The sequence below is a fragment of the Sitodiplosis mosellana genome, unplaced genomic scaffold (genome assembly GCF_009176505.1).
Source record: "Sitodiplosis mosellana isolate CC-2019 unplaced genomic scaffold, AAFC_SMos_1.0 Smas_scaffold_2, whole genome shotgun sequence".
NCBI classification, from domain to species: Eukaryota; Metazoa; Arthropoda; class Insecta; order Diptera; family Cecidomyiidae; genus Sitodiplosis; species Sitodiplosis mosellana.
In genome coordinates, this window is record NW_022595245.1 from 5,433,966 (window position 1) to 5,455,003 (window position 21,038).

Below are 21,038 nucleotides of genomic sequence, written 5' to 3' on the forward strand. Positions count from 1 at the left end.
AAAATGACCTGTTGATATCACTTTCGGCACCTTCTTTCGGCCGCTACATGTAATGTGCCTTTGGTAGCATCCAGTCATCAAACGGTACCACTGACTCGGTATTTAGGTGACATGAGCCATTTTACTTGAAATGATTTCAAAAGACATTTTCGAAATGCGTACGAAAAACGCCGTTTGAAATCGCCCCGTTCTATATTCAATGGACAAAAGAGATTCAAAATTAATTTCTTTTTAAAGAATAGCTTCTTTATCTATATGTGACCATTGGACACTGTCCAATAATCCAATAAATCCGGTGCTTATCAATAACATGGATCATCTTTTTCCATTTGACGACACCCAGTCCAAGTGTGTGATACGCGTCGCATGGTCAAGTTTCGAATCGACTTAACTTTGCATATCAAATGTTGTATTCCCTCGTGGCAACTTCATTTCCTCAATTTATGTACATACGTTCCAGAAAAAACCATTGACTTAGGCCTATTAGCAACTCTATTGGTTTGATATTGTGTCGTCAACGAAAGAAGTGATTGAAATTACTGTCAAAACTCCACCAAAACCAAAATGTTGACACCTTAAATGATGAATGCGTGTAAATAAGCACATTGATTCTCGCAGCCAGCAGCTTTCAACAGTTGTAACCGAAGGAACACAAAGCAATAAAGTAAAATAATTCGCATAAACTTATATCGGTTCAGAGACAACAATTTTTGGATTTATTTTATTTATTCTAGATTTACAAGCAACCTTTGAAAAATACATGAAAATTCGCAGGTTTCAAACATTTTCAGAAATGTTTCAACAAAAATACTAAATTTCTTCTTAGTTAAATCGAATTTGTACATTTTTTAGTGATTTATTAAATTTTCATTTGAGTTTTCATGAGTTTTCATCATAATAAGATGTTATCCATTCGATTCTTAGCATAAATATAGGCACAGCATTTGTTCGCGAAATGAAAGTTTCTTATTTCTAACAGAAAAAACGCATCAACTTTGGATGTGATACATTTAAAGAGTATTTCTTCGAAAACTCTGAAGACATACGATGACAACATTTTTCGACTAGCCAACACCAAAATGTACGAAGTGAATTTTTAATTCTGTTATGTTATCATCGCTAAATTGAACTAATGGCATTTTTTTTCTCCTTCAAAGTGGGGCTATTTTGCTGGCTGAATCCGCTATTCGCTTTGGAAAACGTGTGAAATATTGATACGTTTTATTCAAACTGTGTGAAATATTGATACGTTTAGTCAGTTTGAGTGAGAGGAAAAAAAATCAGAATTCACACTTAAGACATTTTTCAAAGTAGACCCGTGACAGAGAGCGAAAGAAATTTACATTGGGATTTATTCGAAAAAAATGCTAAACAAATTATCTAAAGCATGAAACTAGAGTGGCAAAATAGCAATAAATACACATTAATTATCATATTTGTTTTCTGTTTCGATCAACGACATCTTGAAATATATACATAATTGTGTGCACATGTCGCGATTTTTTCTCGAAAAAAACGAAATTAATCAATTTTTCTTTAACAAACTGGAATTGATTTTGTGGCTCCATTCAAATGGCCAGTATTGAGATGTCGCTAAAAGACACAAATTGTGCGCGAAAAAACAACATCGACTCGAATGAGACGCGACAAAAAACCGTTCTAATCCAATGAAGATATTTCTAATCCGCGGTATTTACATATTAAATTCGATGTTTTTTCTCTCTCTTGAGTGGTGATTAAACGATGCTCACATCTTTTGGCTACTTCACTTCGTTAGAAACAATGCTATCGAATGACAATACCCCCATCCGTAGTCATTTCAGCCCAATTTCATCTTTTAAGTTACCTATTCTTATTGATACATCACAATCTAATTTCTTTCGAAATTGGTGATGTTACTCAGTCTCTTAATAATAAATTAAACCGTATTTTCAGCATTCTTTTTGTTTAAGAGTGAAAAAAAAAGAAATCGCTTGCGAAAACACTTGTGGTTTAAATGAACAAAATCAGTTTGTGATATAGATTTGAACGCGGTTATTGTACTGTGAGCATGTCGTCTCGCACGTAGAACAAAACGTATGGCGTTCTGAGATCGGCTTCACGTTCCATTTTTACCTGAAGATCTCTCTCTAGAATGGGTGTAATTCGGTCGTCATCACAGATGTACCATTGATTGTCACCTGGTTGATCGCTTCCATTGGGTTGGGCTGGTTTCATGTTGATATGGCAGCACGATGGACCTGCGCACCAGAATTGTGGTTGTGGATTCTTCTCAGATGATCGTACGTATGCAATATAATGACCGGATTTTGGTGTTGCGCCCAAATGAATGATTACACTCATCAATGTATACCGATGAACACTGGTGCCATCTTTTCCGATACTCTCCATGCAGTCCAGACAGAAGCAATCCATATTGAACGGTGTCGGTGTGGCTATGTGAACTTTATTCATCTTATTGTCAAATCGACCCAAATGCACGATCAAAATGCGTGGCAACTTTCGATATGAGGTCGTCTGTCTCATGTGGGATGCTCCTCTGCATGTATCGCACTTGGCTCCATCAGATGTGCTGAAACTTTGTTGTTCCAAACACGAATTCTGTCAAATCAAATGAATGAATTTCAATTGGGTTCTCAAAGGATGCGCAACACAGTTTAGCTTTTCGATATGAAAATGTCATTTGGAACGAAAATCGAATGAATGAAATTACCTTGATGAAATTCTCATCCAGTTGCATTTGCGATGTCAATGGTACCGTTAAATCAATGATGTCTTCATGGTTGGTTCTCCTCGATTCGCATACAAAGCATTTCAACGTTGTCACTCGTGTGCCCATGAAGTGTTCGTGAACATAATTGAAATTCAACAATGACGCCACATCACCGCCAACTCTAGTCGGTTGAACAGAAATCGAATTATTCATTTGTTTCAAAAAGATCGTTCTCCGTGGATCTGTATCGCTCAAAATATGTCATTTTTTTACCTTGCGAAAAGGGCCGGATATTCTCTCACCAAACCCATGTACTCTTCGCCGCAGTCTCGCATGCTATCCAGCAAGCACATCAGTAGTTCATGTGAATCTTGCTGAGTTCCCGGAACAAATGTCGAATTAACGTTGTACGCATACTTTTGGAATTGAGTAGGTCTAAGCGATGTTGAATCATTTTCTTTTTCATGCTCTGTCAATTTTAAGAACACCGCATGGAGCTGTTGGATTATCCGTCGCTTTTCGTCCATCGATTCGACCTGGAATTCTGGCCATTGGTCCTGATTCGACACGAATTCGGCTGTGGCACGCATTCTAGCGCAAGAATTCTCTGGAACCCTGTCTTCTGCCTCGGTTTCATCGAATAGCAGCAGCATATTTTCACAAAAATGGTGCAAATTGTGCGGAAATGCCGTAATGAATCGTAACGAATACAAAACAGCGTTCATGTAACAAGTATTGCCAATATTTCTCAGTACGCCCATCAAAACTGGCTTTTCTGGGAGGGTTTTGCCGCCAAACTGGCGATGAGACGATATTGGTGTCGATGATGCAACAACACTTTCAAATGGCTGTACCGAATCCATCGCATTGTTGTTCGTTAATTTGTAATCGATTGTCTCGAAATCATCATCGTGGGCTCTGATTGGTGACGGTGACCTCATGCGATCTGGTTTGATGTCATGCTGCGGACTTTTTTGTGCCTTTTTGCGTCGATTCGGCATCCAATGTGCCGGTTTCCCCGTTTCTTTTTCATATTTGTCCGCTGCAATCTGTGCTTCATACAGTTGCATTATGAGCATTTCGGTTCCATTGAGTTCATTTCGTGTGCGGGTAACTCGAATTTTCTCCAAGATCGGTTTAGCTCTCTTCATTATATCCCGTCTTGACTTTGGCAAACATAATTTTTTGCGCGGGCCCGAGTCAAGATCAGCTATTTGGATGGAAAAATGGATGATGAAATTGAAAATCTTTCGTAGTTTCATGATTTTCATCACAATTTTGTGCACACAATAACATGCTATACGATGTAAATGTGCTTGCATCACAAATTGCGATTCGCAAACACGGAACCAATGAATCGATTCCAAGAATCGCTCGAACACAGCAATTGAATGTATGAAAGTTCTAGCCTCAAATATGATTTTTGCCCAAATGTACTTACGATATTTCAACTTTCTTGGTGGTGCCATTGCGACCCAATTCTAATTTTATGCAGCAAAACCAACACTCAAATCACTCCAAATATCGGTAAATTGCGTGTTGGCTGTTGATGTTCCCCCTGTTTTTCGTTCACCGCATACAACTCGAAATCTAATTCACGATTTTCACTTTTTACAAGCAAAATTTCTGGTTTCTCCCAAGAAAATTCACTTTAAATCGAACCGAACTCTCTTGATTTCAGTTCGATTTGACCTTAATTCAGTTTAGTTGAATGAAATTGTGCGAAATTAATGACGATGCGTCATTTTTGATTGAATGTTGTGACTGACATTCGATTACGGCTTGTGTTCATTCGAACAAGTGGTTTGATTTTGTGTTTGACACTTCAAATGCAGCACATTCTATGCTTCGCTTTTGTTTTAGCATTAACTGTTAAGTTTCGTCGGTGATTTGCAACACACAACAACAACAAGCATTGTTTCAAATGCAGAATTCATCGTCAGCACCTTGCGGCAATGCGACGAATTAATGATATTCCATTGAAGCTTTACCAATCGGATTCTTCGAAGCGAAACTCAATCAATTGATATTTGTACACAGAAACCTTTGATTCATAAATTTGAACCACATTTTCCAGTTTAGCAATTTTTTGTTGCTAATATTTCAATTTTTCGAACTAAAAAAATATTTTATTTCAATGTTTTGATTTCTTACACACACATTTCTCCAATTGGACTGTGTTGCACAAAGGCAAAGGTTGTGGGGTTTTTGCTCTGCATACGTTGAAGTGTTTGAAAGCTGTATTGGCGCTGGTTCGGTGAGAGGATTCTGAAACACGCCTGTCATTGCTACTCTCTAACCGGAGAATAAACGTCAAGCAATTGTTTACAATATATTTCTCATCCAATGAACTAACCTTCAATCAGAAAGTTATTGTTCGTATCAGAAGTAAGATAACAAATTCAAAACAGAAGAAGAAGAATTATTTTGCTGCACAAGAATGACCCATAAAAGCCAATTCAACAAAAGGTTCGACAATGAATTGAATAGACTGAACACAGTCGGAAATGTGTTTGGCTCGTACATTTTGGTGGTATTAGAAGGCGATGCATCAAATTACACGTGAAGGAATTTCAACAGTCATCCGTTCATCCAATTTTCACTTCGAATCACTTCATTTAATGTTGAATTTTCAATCGAATTCGCAATTTATCAACCGGAGGATGTGTCGAAAAGCGTAAAAAAATGGAACGAATATCAAAATTGATGTCAAACTTAGTTTTAGGATTTTCAGTTTTATTGCTGCATCATAGGCCGGTTTCTGTAGGAGAGAGTCTCAAGTAAGTACAAAACCGATTAAGGAAGGTCAACAGCAACAACAACAACAATGAGCAACTGTTATGTTCTTTGTGGTTGATTCAAATGTAATGACTTGTGGGAGAAACCACTGATTTAAGTCACCAACCAAAAAAAATCATGTTCGTCTAATAAGCCATCATAAATCTGGCCGCTCTGAAATATGTTTGCGCGTTTCCAATGTAAACAATGACAATCCACCGAGAAGATTAGAAAACTTGTGTACGACGGTGTTCGAAATGTTTGTAGCTTTTGAATGGGCAATAAATATACAACTCAATCAATGTAAATTTTGTAGTCGGAATGACTCTCGTCAAATTGCAGCAGCTGAGTAGTAAGAGACACACTCTGAGAGAACGAATTAGAAGAAGGAAACGAGCAAAATAAAACATAAAAACACACTCATGTGTAGCCGAGTCGCGGCACTCCCCCGACTTGAACGATATGAGTGAGTGAGAAAGAGCAAGACATTGACTGCGCAATGAAGTGCAGAGCACACATTCGATGCACATCGTACCGAAAACGATGCAGATAATCGATTGAATGCAATGGGTATAGCAGCACATGGTCGCAAAAGTCATTCATAGTTTGTATTAAAGAGGCTCATTCTGCTTTGGTGTTTTGAATTTGTTCAAAGGAAAGATGCAGAAAAATGCATAATGATCTAATCAGACGTTCGTTGTACAGTTTGCCTTTTTTCCGAAATTTCTCGGAATTTTTTTTTGCCATCGCATCTTGCGAGCTGGAGCGTTGAATGATGAACAGATGTCATAAACCATGCGAATGGGATGCTTATGATCCCGGTTCAACTAACTGTTATTCCGATCTGCGGCGCAGAGAGAGAGAGAGAGCAAGCATTTCCTACATCGACGCACCCTAAATTGTTTCTCCTCTTATTCCGCTCATCATATGTTCATTGTTTTAACGTTTCAAACGGTTATGCGCATGCACACGGCTGCTTTTTCTCGATCTCTTCAGAAAATTGTGTAGTCGTCTTCGTGAAATGCCGCGCGCGTCGCTTTCAGTCCGGAAGAGAGTGTTGTTGTGAGTGTACACGCATTTTGACTTGTTGCGAAGAGTGTGTGAATTCGAATTGGATATTCGTTGGAAGTGATCGATTAATTCGGTTAATAAAAATCGAATTAATTTTGACCATTTTGTATTGATTTGATGAATGAAATTGTAATAAAAGCCAATTGTGTGTGTGTGTGTCTATGTGCGTACGCAGAATGATAAAATTGTTCGTCGAATTTTGGGATTGGGCGACATGATCATGAGTTCAAGTGAAATATAGTTTGAAACGACGATTAAGACGGTTCAGTCAGCCAAGTGACATGAATATATGACACACGGATGTAGTAAAAGGAACAAAATAACGATCAACTTAGTGGTGCTTGTGCCAAAAATGATGACGAATCGAAAAAAAGGAGCAAAATACACACATTTTATGGGAATCGCAACGATGCAAAACCATTTTGAATGAGTGTAAGAGACGAGTGAATACACTGAGCTCGCGACTCGGCGGCGAATGAATGAGATATCTCATGCAAAAGATTGTTGTGCATCATACGCATAAAGAACAAATTGACTCTGTGTGTCGGGTGTTTTTTTTTTGTGAGCTCCTCAAGCCGTTAAGTGGAATATATATAAGTTGTTTGCACATCGAACAAAACCGACATTCATTAAGTTGCATGCAAGTGATCGTTTTGCGTTGGTTTTTTGCTTGTTTTCATTAGAAAAACATTCGAGTCGCGAAATTAAGGTGCGTTTGTGTATTTGTAGCTTCTTTTTTTTGTCTGTTGTATTCTTTTTTCGGCGTCAAAAATATTCGATACAGCGAAAAAACAATCTGAAATGCATAAAGTCCAAACGACGAACCAAAATCAATGAATAAATTTCAATAAGCCGAATCAATCTCGTATCGAATTGAGCCGAAATCGGGTAGTACTGCTGTTCATCAGAAAAATCGTGTCTTTGCCGCACTCTCGCAAAGACAAATTGAGTCGCTTTGTCGTAAAAGTTTTATTTATAAAACCCACCAACAACAAAACAACGAATCCCATTTCGACTGTGAATCTATTCCGTAAAATTGAATGAACGAAGAGAGAAAGAAAAAAGTCCCCTTCTATCAGGCGTATATTCTCGATTTAGAATTTTCTCATTCGCGCTCTCTCGATCCTGTTTGTGTATGTACTTAAGACACTGTGAATAACAAAAAAAAACGACGGGAAAAGAAATAAACACACGAAATAAGAGAAAGTGATCATCGAAGGCGACGCTTGAATAAATAACATACGGAAAATTCAAGTGAAAACAAACGGCATCGTTACACAAAACTGTCGCTGCTCTTCGAGTCGAGCCGAGCCAAGCAAAACATCACCGAGTCACACAGCAAATGACACGTTGTATAGATATACATATTCCTTATGGCAACGAGCTGCTTGGCGTCTCGATGATGCGCTGATGATTTATGACAGATGAAAAGTGTTTGATGTGTGTGTTATGTCTATGCGTTGTGATCCAGAGACACTTTCGATTTTATGTGCCACGATATACACAGGGTTACTCTTATGCCATTTCTCTTCGATAGGAAATAGCCTCACATTTATAGGCTGTGAAACGATTTTTGCCTCATCGCATCACATCCACTCGGTGGAAAATGAAACTCTTTCTGAAAAATTGGAACACAAAAAAGAACACTAAATCTAAATCAATTACATATTCAACGTTTTGCATTTCGAAAGATGCCAATAAATTGGAAATCATTCTCTACCATTTCGAAACCCGTAATGACGATGAGTCACACATGTCTATGTTCTTTTTTTTCGAAAAATTTATTCTTGTACAACAACATAAAGCATAAAGTCGTCACGTTTTATAATTTTTCGGCTGAAAAATATGTGTCACCGTAATTGAATTGAATTTACGCCGTGAGGCACGCTAGACCGCGTTGCCATAACGGAAATTGTATCATTTGCATAAATTTATCATCGATTTCAATACCTTAACCAGAAATTAATGAACTGTTGAAAATAGTTACTTCGTATATACACATATACTCATTTTTCTATGGAGTTTCTTCCTCTCCACTTACAGTCACGATAAGTGGCGTTTGAATTTGATGCAACTCTTTGTTTTCGTTTGGAGAATTTGTTTGAGGTTTTGATCAGAAGAGTTTTTCCTTTCAAGTGGCGAAATAAGCGTTGAGTTTTGTAATTATAGGTTATTTTCCAAGTAAACAACCGCGGGAAAAAAGCCAAACGTCAATTAAATTCAATTAATTTTCGGATGGATTTCGATCTCTGTGACCACGACCAGCCTTCAATTCAACATAACCGATAAGAATTTAATTGAATTTCAATGCTCATAATTAAACTCATAAATTGAATGCGGCTTATCATCGTGAATCAATTACGCTCTCGTTTAATTAATTACAATTAAGAGCTGATGTGCACTTATCACTTCATTACCAACAACTTTAGCGGTCATTTTCATACAGTCATCGAGGAATTAACTTTGTCCATTTCTCGGAAGAATCACCATTACGATACGCATTCACGTCGAAGAGTGTTAGTGATGCAGGGCCAGCACTTGCTTCAATCTATCTATTCTAAAAATAATTTTGCATACACAACCGCATCTATGAGGCAAAGATGCTGTGTCATTTTTGTCATTTAACCGTCTGGTACTTAGTTGGTGCGGTTTAAATGCGTCGTAACTCCAAATAGATTTATGGTCGTAATTTTGAATTGCATATCGCCGTTAAAACCATAAAATTAATAATAACTGCATGCATATGCATCGCAACACTAAACGGTATCCGTAGAAAATCGATTTTCGTTTGTGCGGCACAGCCTCTTTTGATCCTACTGTCTTGCATCTAATTGAAGCGAATGTTGTTGTTGTTGTGCGTTGCAGTGTTGTGTTTTGAACGCAGACAGGCTGTGATGCAACCGAGCGAGTGAGTAAGAGAAATAGAAATAAAGATATAGAGAAAGAGAGAGATGCAGAGGAAAAAATGACGGGATCATAAAGTTGGAGACAGTACACGGTTGTATGTATAAAAATAAAGATCGCATCGAAAGAGGCTCTCTCTCACACACAAACAAACACAATCCCCGCGCAAACGATGTAAATTAAAACCAATGCTCAGCCGTTTATTTGGTGTGAAATTGTTGGCCGTTTTCACTTGGCTTGTTCCGTCTAAACAAAATGACATGAAAATGTTCCCTTTGAGACACGTATGCATCTTCTCGGAAAATGTCTTCTTCATTAGGCATTAGAGCGACGTGGAACGCGGTCGGGAAATCAAGCACTTTCCAAACTAAATATTCGGTGTTTAAAAATAGCCCCAACACTGTCGTTAGAATGCAAATCGACATAAAAGTAAGATGCGTAAATGAAAGCGAGGATAAATTGAAACTGACAACCCAGCGAATGCTGTCGAAGCACACCTATTTTTCTTCATTAGATGAAGTCGTCGCTTGACCATTTTTTAAGTCTTAGTTACCAGAGCTAATGGCAATTCCAGTGTTTCACAATTCCAAATTTTTCGTTTATGCTTCTTTAATCTTGGCTTTTTATTCTATTTTGGTGATTATAATTTCCTTTCTAAATTCAAACCATAGATAGCTTCCGTTATTCTATCGATAAATTCAGCAACAAGACTGACCTCAAATGCTATTTTTTACGCGTTTTCCTTCAATCTAATCGGAACACATGTTTTGTACGTATCACGATCTAATTAAATTCGAATTGTTTTGGTTTTTATTTGACTATGCGATTTCGAAATAAGAACCGCAGACGCATTTAATCGAAGGTCGCAAATTCCGTTCGAAATTCTTTGAGTGAACAGTGAAACGGCAGCATAGTGTCATCGGAGGAAGATAGCACAATCGCTGTGTGTGTATGTTTCGATTGAGTCATTTAAATACTTGATTTTCATTCGCCGTTTTTAATGGCTTTTTACTTAAATCGATCCTCAGACCGATGCGGACGGACTGAACAACGGCAATTAAGCAATGCATAAAATGCAAATTGAGTCAAAACATTCGGTTGCAAGATACCCATTGTTGTTAACTCGTTAAGTTGTTGTAAAACCCGAACGAGATAGGAAATTAAAATACTCTCGATATTGAATTACAGCCAACCAAGTATCAAGACCCCGAATGTGGCGTTCACTTTTGTCAGAGCACATTTGAACACATGTTGTGCGCTCTTTTTTTTCTTCGCTCATTCGAAAAACACACAACGAACACGACACGCATGTCTATGTTTGTACTCTGATCAGAATTTAATTAATGGATCGAAAAAAGCATTTTCGAAAGCAAAAAATCTAAATTGAATCTAATGATGTGAAATGTACATATAAGCCCACAATCGATTGTACAATTAAGTTAAAGCAGGGGATTTTTGCTACTGGTCAGAAAGCGGTACAGAAAAAAATCGGGCAATTTTTTGACTTTTACATGCAAATACTCCTAAGCACGCCGTGATGTATACTTAAAAAACTGAAACATATTTTCTTTTGAACATATTTGGAAATGTGAAGAATTTTCTTTTTGATTGAAGATTTTCAATTCATTTCGACAGGTTGAATGAAAAAACAATGGGAATTAATACAATAGAGTGATAAACAAGTGGTGCTATTGTGAATACAACGTTATAACGACAGAAAAATAACCACAATAATGGATTACTTTTTAACTATTCTGTGGATTTGCTCAATTACTTCGGTTGGATCAGCAAAAGGTAAGAATGAGACAAATATTGATTTCACTTTTGTTAGCTCATTTATACAAGAAGTTTCGTATTTCCTAATTGACTCTTTTTTTTCAATTCCCACCGTGTAGTTTCATTCTTTGGCGACAGTCATGTGGCAATGCCACTGCAAGAAGCAAAAATATCAACAAATTTACGGCTCCGTTTTCGCACACGGCAAGACAATGGCGTTTTATTTTTAGCAGCCGGTCGCACAGATTACTGTTTACTAAGCGTCGATGATGGTCGAGTCAAGTTGAATCTGAAAATCAATGAACACTTCACCGAGGTAAATGTTAATTAAGTGGAACTCTCTTTAAAAACGTAAATCGAATGCACGGATTCTGCAAAAAAATAATTTATTGTTTCATTTCCATATAAAAAAATATGTAAATTGGTTTGCATTAATTTGCGCGAAAAAAAAAATTCAATTTTAGGTTTGGTCACCGTTAAAAGTGAATGATCTACAATGGCACGATATCTCTTTCCAACGATACGATACGAATGTAACGATCCAGATCGATGAGCCAATTATAAGGTATGCTATGCAGAGATACCATCGAAATGATTTAAAGCGAATTTTCGAAATTGTTTTTGACTGTTTTTTTGTTTTTTCATTGCTATAGAAAAGTGTTGCCGCCACAAACGGGCGAATTGAATGTGCATTTCGGCGTATTTTTCGGCGGTGTGGGTGACTTTAGCGAAGCCTATTTAAATTCTGTGGATAACTTTCGTGGATGCATGTCAGATGTACGTAAGATATACGTGGCATTTTTTTATACCCACTTTAAATTTATCACGTTTCTTCGAGCATTTTTTTGATGGTTGTGTTATTTTTAGCATGTGTGCAGTTTGTCATTGATATCTGCTTCGTTATTTTCTTGTTACAAATGTACACACATGTGTATAGAGTTCAATTTGTTATTTTTAGAGCATTGTACTCTAATTAATTACCGTTTTTTTAACCGTGACATTGCAGCGATTCAAATCATATAATTTAATATCATTTTACATTTTTACACAATTTTTTTTCTTCATCTGAATGAACGATTGGAATGTGCTTCATTTTATTTTAGGTATTTTATAACAACATAAATGTGTTCAAACGGGCCAAAGAGCGAACGTCGCATGTGTCGAGCGTGCATGTGCTGTGGACTTGTAGCTCGGAATTTGACGCTGATCACCATCAAGGGATTAGTTTCGTACGTGACGATTCATTTGTCATGTTGGCTAAACCGGCCGTTCAAACCGGCGAAAGGTATACTATACGGCACGGATTCGGATGATGGATTTTATTACACCAACTCAAAATGTCAAGTCAAACATTGTTTATGATCCATTTTTTCCCCGTTTTTTTTCTTGACAGTTGGAATTTAGAACTGAAAACAATCGAAAGCGTTGGCATGGTGTTGTACAATAGCGCCGCCGATTTTATTGCACTGGAAATTGTGAATTCAAGACTACGTTTCTTGGTGGGCAAAGGTTCGAATGCCGTTGAACTCGTGTCGGAGCGGAACGTTACCGATGGAAAATGGCACAATGTTTCGATTGCGTACAGCCCATTTACGGTTGAGGTAGAGATCGAATTTCGTTGGAATCATTTTTTGGACCTATTTTCTGTTTATCTCATATACAATCTATTAATTTGTCCTTATAGTTCTCTCAATGACAAATTTTTAATCGCTTTTTCTTAAATTCCAATTTCAGTTAATGGTTGATGAAACAGTTCACAGTGCAACGTTTGCGAGCAAAAGCAGCAATGTGTTGGAAATTGGTGAGGAATACTTCATCGGCGGTTTGAGTAGTTTTCCACAACGAAAAGCGACACAAAGAGGCCTTAAAGCGCAAAGTTTCAGTGGATGCATTCAAAATTTGATGGTTGACAAGCATGCAGTTGGATTCCCTCACATGAAAGTGACGCATGCCGTTGAAGTGGATTGCGTGTGGAGTTATCCTTGTTTGGAAAAAGATCCATGTATTTCAAGTGGCACATGTCAGCAGTACGATCATGATGAGTTCATTTGTTACTGTGAGCAGGCATATTGCATCAAAGCGGATTATAACGAACACTACAAAATATTCACTCGATCCGATATGCCACAGGAGATGGAACTATTGTCAGTGAATCCACTGCAGTTACTTGAAAGCGATAGCGTCTTCTTGTCCACATCAGCGATTGATGTTTTAATTGACTACACCAAGCTTGGTATTATGGAGGCTGGAATCGTATTTAATATTGTCTCTCAACCGAAACACGGGAAAATTATGATCACTTCTGATAGTGGTGGCAATAATACAGTATCCGGCAAAGTATTTTCCTTAATCGAATTGAGCACAGACAAAGTGAAGTACACGCACAACGGTGATGAGCAACCAAATGATCATATGACCATTGACTTGCAATTGATCTCATCGAATCGAGATGCGATTCCAGATATTCTTCATGGGAAACATCGTTTTGTATTACATGCAAATATCACCCCTGTTAACGATGCACCAGTGCTAGCACTGAATCCAAACAAAGTACTGAGATTGACTCAAGGCATACCAAAAGTCATAACAGCTGACTTGCTAACTGCCAATGATCCAGATAGTCCACCTGCCTCTTTACTTTTTTCAATTGTACCGCCAACGGAGTCAGACTCACCAGCTCATCACGGCGTTGTTGAAGTATCGGGAAAGAGATCGAACACTTTCACACAAGAAGATGTCAACCAAGGTGCTGTCACGTATTTGGTGAATAGCCAAACAGCGAACGATAAATCGTTTGACTTAACCATTCAAGTGTCCGATGGTATGGAGACGAGTGAAAAAGCCTATCTGCCGATTTCAGTACTTCCACTGCAATTGCGCATGATTAACAACACTGGATTGGTATTGATTCACAAATCAGTCGCCCTAATTACGCCCTGCAATCTTTCATTTGTATCGAATTCAGAGGACGATAACATTGATGTGAAGTGAGTTTTTCTTTGCCTACGATTTGTTCAAGAGAATTTCATTTGTTTCTTGATTGGTTTCAGTTTTTTCTTTCATTTACTTTTGTTTGGCCTTAAATAATGATTTTTTGTTAAAAACTTTTGATGTTTTCTGGTGATTTTTATTTCAAATCTTCAAAATCTTACAAAAATTCAACAAAGCTAATTTTATACCTATCATTTCAGATACACAATAGTGAAACAACCACAATTTGGTAATATTCAACGTCTTCGTGTGGTTGATTCGTCTTGGATAAATGTCGATTCTTTTACAAGCAATCAAATTCACTTGGGTCAAGTTCGATATATCCACAACACCGATTTTCCGGTTCATGATGATTTCAAAGTAAGCATATGATGAACACTCAATGTTTTCCTGAATTGTTATCCTAGTTGTTTTCTATATGGATAGTTTTCTTAACTGATTCTAACTGATTTTCTCGCTCCGTTTTCAGTTCACGGTGTCTTTCGGGCCGATAAAAAGTAACAAGTATGATTTCCGTTTGACATTCACCAAGTTGAAAATAGGCATTCAAATTCAGAACTCTTTGCAAATCAATGGAACTAAAGAGAAAACGGTTACCAATTCCAATTTGTTCCATCAAACCACGCCGCTGCAAACATTTCCGCGAAATATAATTTACACTGTGATCACGCCACCACGATATGGTTTGATCTATGTGAATGGTTATCCTGAGTATGCAAAGGAAATGGATTCATTCACTCAGCAAGATATCGACAAAAATTTGATACGCTATCGCACGTATCAAACGTGTTACTCGAGTTTCATTGATGTGTTTGAGTTTGTGATTTCGGTGCCTGAGTGTGACGATGTCTTTGGCAGTATAAAAATCGTGTATAATCCACCTGAAGAACTATCAAAAATGTTATCATATCAAACACGCGAATTAATCCATGTTAAAGAAGGTGATCGTGCTCAATTGAATCGTAAACAATTCGAAGTCCTATTCAATAAGTTCAATTTTCTGATGTTAAAGCTATCGGTTCCCCCGCGAAACGGTGTTTTGTGTAATGTGAATAGTGAAACGATGAAAGTGTCCCAAATCGATTCATTTTCATTGGAAAAACTTTACTTGGGTGACATTTATTATTGCCATGATGATTCGGAAACAACAACGGACTCGATGTACTTTTTGGTGATGTCAGATTTGAACAAAGACTTTCAATACGTGTGCGAAGTGCTCGTGGATATCACATTAGTTAATGATAACGCTCCATATCGATTGGACGACAAAGTGTTCCATGTGGTTCGGAATAAAAATAAAATCGTGAGTCCAGCCGATCTACGATTCGTCGATCCCGATATCAATACAAACGCAACTGAAATTGTTTACTCAAAAATAAACTCGTCGAGTATTGAATTTTGCAACGCTGGCTCGGGCAGAACTTTGAGCGAGTTTACGCAGGATGACATCGATCAAGGTAGAATTTTGCTGAAACACACGGACAACACAGAAGTTAATCAAGTTTCATTCGTTGTCACCGATGGACAATTTCAAGTGCCAAGCAAATTTGATGTCATTGCTGGGGAACCGTTTATTAATATCACAGAGAAAAATGCGACAGTCGTGCAGGAAAGCAAGTACATTCTGATCAAAATGAGCGACTTGGCCATTGAAACCAATTTGAATATCATCCCGGATGAAGTTGAATACACTGTTCTTGAAGGACCCAGTTATGGTGTATTGAAGATATTGCGGCGCAAATTCAATGGCACAATTTTAGCTCGGGCGAACAATAATACGATTTCGGTGAAGAACTTCACACAAACCGATGTGATTCGAGAACGTCTGGTCTATTGGAATACGGAAGTTGCTTCGATGGATAAAATTAAGTGAGTTTGAAAATTTAATTCATCTTTTTGAAGCTCATCGTAACATGAACTAGCATGATCATCTGGCAAATATGCATTTGTTCGAGAACTTCTTTTTTCGAAGAAATTGTTCGGTTGAAAGATTTTTATTGGTCAAATTTTTTGCTACAGATATCGAGTAACTGCCAAAGGAATTTCAGCAGAAGGAGAAATCATGATCCGTATTTATCCGCCCGCGTATTGGGATCTATTGCAAATCAGACGAAATAAAACACTCTACGTGGAAGAATCAACTAGTGTGATGATTTCGCGTGACATTTTAGAGGTAGGTGTTAATCATTTTTTCCAAATTAGATCCAATTTCCTTTCTCAATATTTTTCATTCAAAGTAATTTCCAAATCGTTTCCATCGTCTTTTTTGACAAATGAAATTCTTCCTATGCTTTAACTTAAAAATCCAATTGAATCAATACCTAACAATTATTTTCACCAAATCTATATTGTTTTTGCTATAGATTGTGCATCCGAATATATCGCCGGGTGATATAACGTATTTAGTAACCACCTCTCCGCAACATGGTTATTTAGAAATCCAATCCATAACATCTGACGATGAATACAATTGCAAAGTTTTCGATCAATCAACGATCAACTCGGAGAAAATGTTTTATATTCAAGCTGGTGTCAATCAATCAGTGGACCATTTCATATTCGATGTAACCAATGGAATCACTTGGTTGCGAGGGCTAATGCTGAAAATTGTTATTATTCCAGAGAATTTGTACATTCAAACTCGGAATGTGTCAGTTGAAGAAGGTAGTTTCATTCTTAGTTTACAGTGGTGTAAGCTGATAAAGTCAGTACTGATCAAAGAAAAACGCTTCAATTTTCCAGGCAAAGCGCTAAAACTGGAGCCAATGGACATGGTACCGTATTCGGATTACTACCGTGGCAAAATCCTTGAATATCGTGTTCTTCAGCAGCCGTCATTTGGTGACATAAAATCGGAAACGTCGAAGGTCAATCGATTCACACATAAGCAGCTGGAATTGGGCACCATTTATTACGTTCACGACGGAAGCGAAAATGCAACAGATGTTATTCGTTTGGTGGCGGTTGCGAGAAACAAGGAAAGTGTACCGTTTGACTTTTACATCACAATTATCCAAGTGAACGATGAAAAACCGCAAGTCATTACGAACACTGGTCTGCAGATGTGGGTGGGCGGACGGTCACCAATTAAAAATGCGGATTTGAGTGAGTTTTTACTGAATTGTTTATTAAAATCGTTTTCAAAAAAGTGCATAACTAAATGAAATTCTCGTTCAATTTCAGTGGCACAAGATTATGATACACCATCTGATCGCATCCGATTCATGGTGCTGAACGTTGTCGGTGGTATTGTGGTGCATCAGGATGATGTCTTTAGTATACCACTGACGAATTTTACACAGTACGAAATCAACGAGAACCAAATCTACTTCCAACACACATCAAACAAATTGAATGGTCAAATGGATTTTTTTGTAACTGATGGAGATCATAGCAGTCCAGACCAAACTCTGTTCGTCACCACGAATCCAGTTAACTTGGAGCAAATCCACAATGAAGTGTTGCACGTTTTCCCGTTGACACGAAAACAAATTATGCCAGATCAACTGAAGTTCAAATGTTCAGATGAGCTTCGTGATGTCGTATACGAAATAACAATCAACCCACAATTTGGTCGAATTGTCTACGAGCATTCAGACAATGGCAGTTCACAGGAAGTGACTGAGTTTACACAGCATGATATAAATGAAGGACGAATCGTGTATGAACACACGCATCCAACTGTTGAGCTCAAGTCGAATGACTCATTTTATTTTGACGTAAAATCCAAACTGGCAAATAGTTTAATCGATCAAATATTTAACATCGAAATTTCGGTTTCATCGGGTGGTTTAGTTCGGTTTTTGCCGGTGAACCGTTTGAATTTGGATGAAGGTGAAAAGGCACCAATCAAGTTGGACTTGTCGAAAATAGTGGAATATTTAACATCCCGGGCGGGTATTCAAGCGCCTGAGTTGTACATTGATATTTATCAACCGGCTCACGGTATCATCGCACCAATAAATGGCTCACGCAATTTGACCAGAGCATCACTGGATGACTTTATTTCGGAGAAAGTTTACTACCTACATGATCATTCAGACACGGTTGAGGATAAGATTCGGCTATCGGTTTATCTGCAACAAGGGAATATATTCCTTTGCAATCTAACAATTCCGGTCATCATAAATCCAATTAACGATCATGAATTCTTTTTGGTTACTCAATCGCCACAAATGACAATAATTGAAGGTGAAAACCGCACGATAACCAAGAAAGAGCTATTCACAGAGGATGCTGACACGGGTCCAGTTGATATTATCTACGGTAATACGATGATCAGAAATAGATAGATAGATATCATTAAAATTAAAAAAAAAAATTAGAAATTTTAATGAATTTTTTTTAATGAATTACAACATTATTATATTTTTATATAATAGATATCATTAGCGGACCAACAATTGGCATTTTGATGAAAATTTCCGACGAAGGAACCGCTCAAGACATCATGACCTATGGCAATCGATTCTCACAGTTGGACATCAATGAAAATCGAATTTTGTACGTGCATAACCATTTGCCACAGCCAACAACATTCTACTTTAAAGTTTCAGATGGGAAATTCACACCAGCATTTGAGATTTTTAACTTGAAGGTGATTCCAGTGACTGTTGATCCAGGGAATGACAGAGACTTAGTTTATATGCAACAAGGTGCTAACACAACTCACATTCGTGAAACCCATTTCGCTGTGGATACAAACGCTGATCGCAGCCGATTGATGTACAACGTCACCGATGCACCAAAAAACGGAGTGTTGCTGTGTGAAAACCGACAAACAAGCAAATTCACGTACAACCAATTGGTTAATAAGAAAATCGTGTATTTTCAAACTGATATGTCGAAGTCGAACGATAATTTTAAGGTAAATTCTCATTAAAGTCAGCGTTTTTTACCCATTTTCCACTAAGCTATTGAAAAATTCAACATTTTATATGGAAAATTGAACGCTCGGCAGAAAATGGTTTGAGGAAAAATGTACACCTTTCGAATATTTGAAGAAATATTTGAAAATATTTACATAATTTAAAAAAAATGTGACAAAATTTCGTTTTTAATTAATTCTAATTCCAGGTGACGGTTTATGTACCAGACACCAGCCAAGGAATGTTGGAAAATGTTGAGGTTAAAATCATTGTCGAACCATTAATCAAGCTCAATGGAATATCAATTGCATCGGAAGATAAAATCCGTTTAACCACTTCATTTATGGACGAGAATCCGTATCAAATGAAATTGAATCGATATAACCCAAAGATAGTCATCACTCGTAAGCCAGATCATGGAAAAATTAAGAAAATCATTCGGAACACGGGTGATTTAGAGCATTCTAATGACAAAGACATCTCATCGTTCACGTATAAAGAGCTGAAAAGTGGTGTCATTTACTTTATCGCCCGGAAACTTCCAGAGGATTTAGTTTCAGTCAATGATTACTTCGAGTATGCGCTATTTATAAAACCGTATCAGCCGGGACAGGCATTTGTTTCCATCGAAATACACAAGTTGAAATCGCAATTGGTCGAAAATGGTGACAAAAATGATAATGTGAACGTTACATACGAAGCATCTTGGCCGATAAATTACCTATTTATTGTAGCCACGTTGGCTGCTATGTTTGTCCTCGTGATGGTACTGATCATATTTTTGAGATGTCATTCGAATGCTAAAGCAAATAAGAACAATATGGACAAGGACTATCCGCCACCATTGCCACGGCCACCAGATTTCATGAACATCAATAATAATCGCATGTATTCACCATCAGATGGAGAGGATTCGGTAACGACTTCACTGCCTGTACTTAGCAGCATACCACATTGCAAGGTGATTCCGATAAATAGTGTGGATGATTCAGAATCGGATGAAATGATCGATCTGAATAACGTCAGCGCATCACAACAGCTTCATCAACTACCGTGCTATTCGCCCTATGGAGACGAACCGGATGAGTGGAGCTCATCGTGTGATGTGGCCAACGAAGTCAATTACTCATCCATTCTTCAACCAACTTTGCAACGGCAACAAAATACCAATCCACTGCTCAGGCGGAATCAGTATTGGGTTTAGGGTGGGATTTCTTTCTAGGATTAGAATAACTTAATTTCACTGTCTTATGTAATTTAATTTGACTAAGCGCAATTCACTTGAATCATTTACGCCATTAAGGATTCATTGCCCACATTTTGATTTGTTGTCTAGTTTTTTTTTCATAAATCAGATTCATTTAGAATTTCATTGATGATGGGAAACTAAATTTTAAGGTTGATTTAAGATTGTAGGCAATGAATTTGATATTTATTAATGTAATTGCAATGAAGTAATAAAATATCGCAATTTAATACGAATATTGGGGCAGAAAAATCGCACTTTTTCGATTGAATAATTTAGAAAAAATTCAAGCAAAATAATAAGACTAAAGAAATAGAAATAGAATTCTTTCGCTAGATCTAAGGTTAATCGTTTTTCTCGATTGAATTATAAATATAAATAGTGCGACAAGCGAATTCTCCAGTGTTTATGTGTCAATTGAATACTTTAAATTTTAAAAGAGTCCGATCTGTAGTTGCTATTTATACATCTAAATTCAGCTGAAAATGTCACCAATTCGAAATAAAGAAGTGATTTCAAAATCAAAAAAACAGTTTGGAAATGGATAACTTGTTTTGTTTTTATGTGTTTTGAAACTGAACAAATACAAGCTGAAGAAGAAAAACCTATTAATGAAACCTCTTGAAACTCTAACTTCCAGATTTTAACACGCTCCTAAACATTATAACATGCTCGATAACACGAGTCGTCT

General features: G+C 37.3%; 2 protein-coding genes across 4 annotated transcripts; one reads left to right on the plus strand and one right to left on the minus strand.

The window, feature by feature from the left end:
• Nucleotides 1-689: 689 nt before the first annotated feature.
• On the minus strand, nucleotides 690-4,627 carry LOC129565317 (ubiquitin carboxyl-terminal hydrolase 12-like). Its single transcript, XM_055440063.1, has 4 exons — nucleotides 4,155-4,627; nucleotides 2,987-3,923; nucleotides 2,714-2,894; nucleotides 690-2,601 (listed from the first exon to the last, which is right to left on the minus strand). The coding sequence occupies exons 1-4, from the start codon at nucleotides 4,180-4,182 to the stop codon at nucleotides 2,035-2,037; spliced, it is 1,713 nt and encodes a 570-aa protein (XP_055296038.1). The 5' UTR covers nucleotides 4,183-4,627; the 3' UTR covers nucleotides 690-2,034.
• Nucleotides 4,628-6,532: 1,905 nt separating this feature from the next.
• LOC129565318 (chondroitin sulfate proteoglycan 4) lies at nucleotides 6,533-20,877 on the plus strand. 3 transcript variants are annotated; one of them, XM_055440064.1, is made up of 16 exons: nucleotides 6,533-7,271; nucleotides 11,102-11,260; nucleotides 11,362-11,558; nucleotides 11,707-11,807; nucleotides 11,896-12,019; nucleotides 12,346-12,527; nucleotides 12,636-12,843; nucleotides 12,977-14,229; nucleotides 14,434-14,593; nucleotides 14,703-16,102; nucleotides 16,253-16,406; nucleotides 16,597-16,897; nucleotides 16,976-17,338; nucleotides 17,417-18,499; nucleotides 18,616-19,100; nucleotides 19,310-20,877. In XM_055440064.1, the coding sequence occupies exons 2-16, from the start codon at nucleotides 11,200-11,202 to the stop codon at nucleotides 20,303-20,305; spliced, it is 7,068 nt and encodes a 2,355-aa protein (XP_055296039.1). In that variant the 5' UTR covers nucleotides 6,533-7,271; nucleotides 11,102-11,199; the 3' UTR covers nucleotides 20,306-20,877. The 3 variants fall into 3 exon arrangements, with proteins under 3 accessions (XP_055296039.1, XP_055296040.1, XP_055296041.1); XM_055440065.1 differs by having other exon boundaries at nucleotides 6,533-6,553; XM_055440066.1 differs by having other exon boundaries at nucleotides 6,547-7,139.
• The last annotated feature ends 161 nt before the right edge of the window (nucleotides 20,878-21,038 follow it).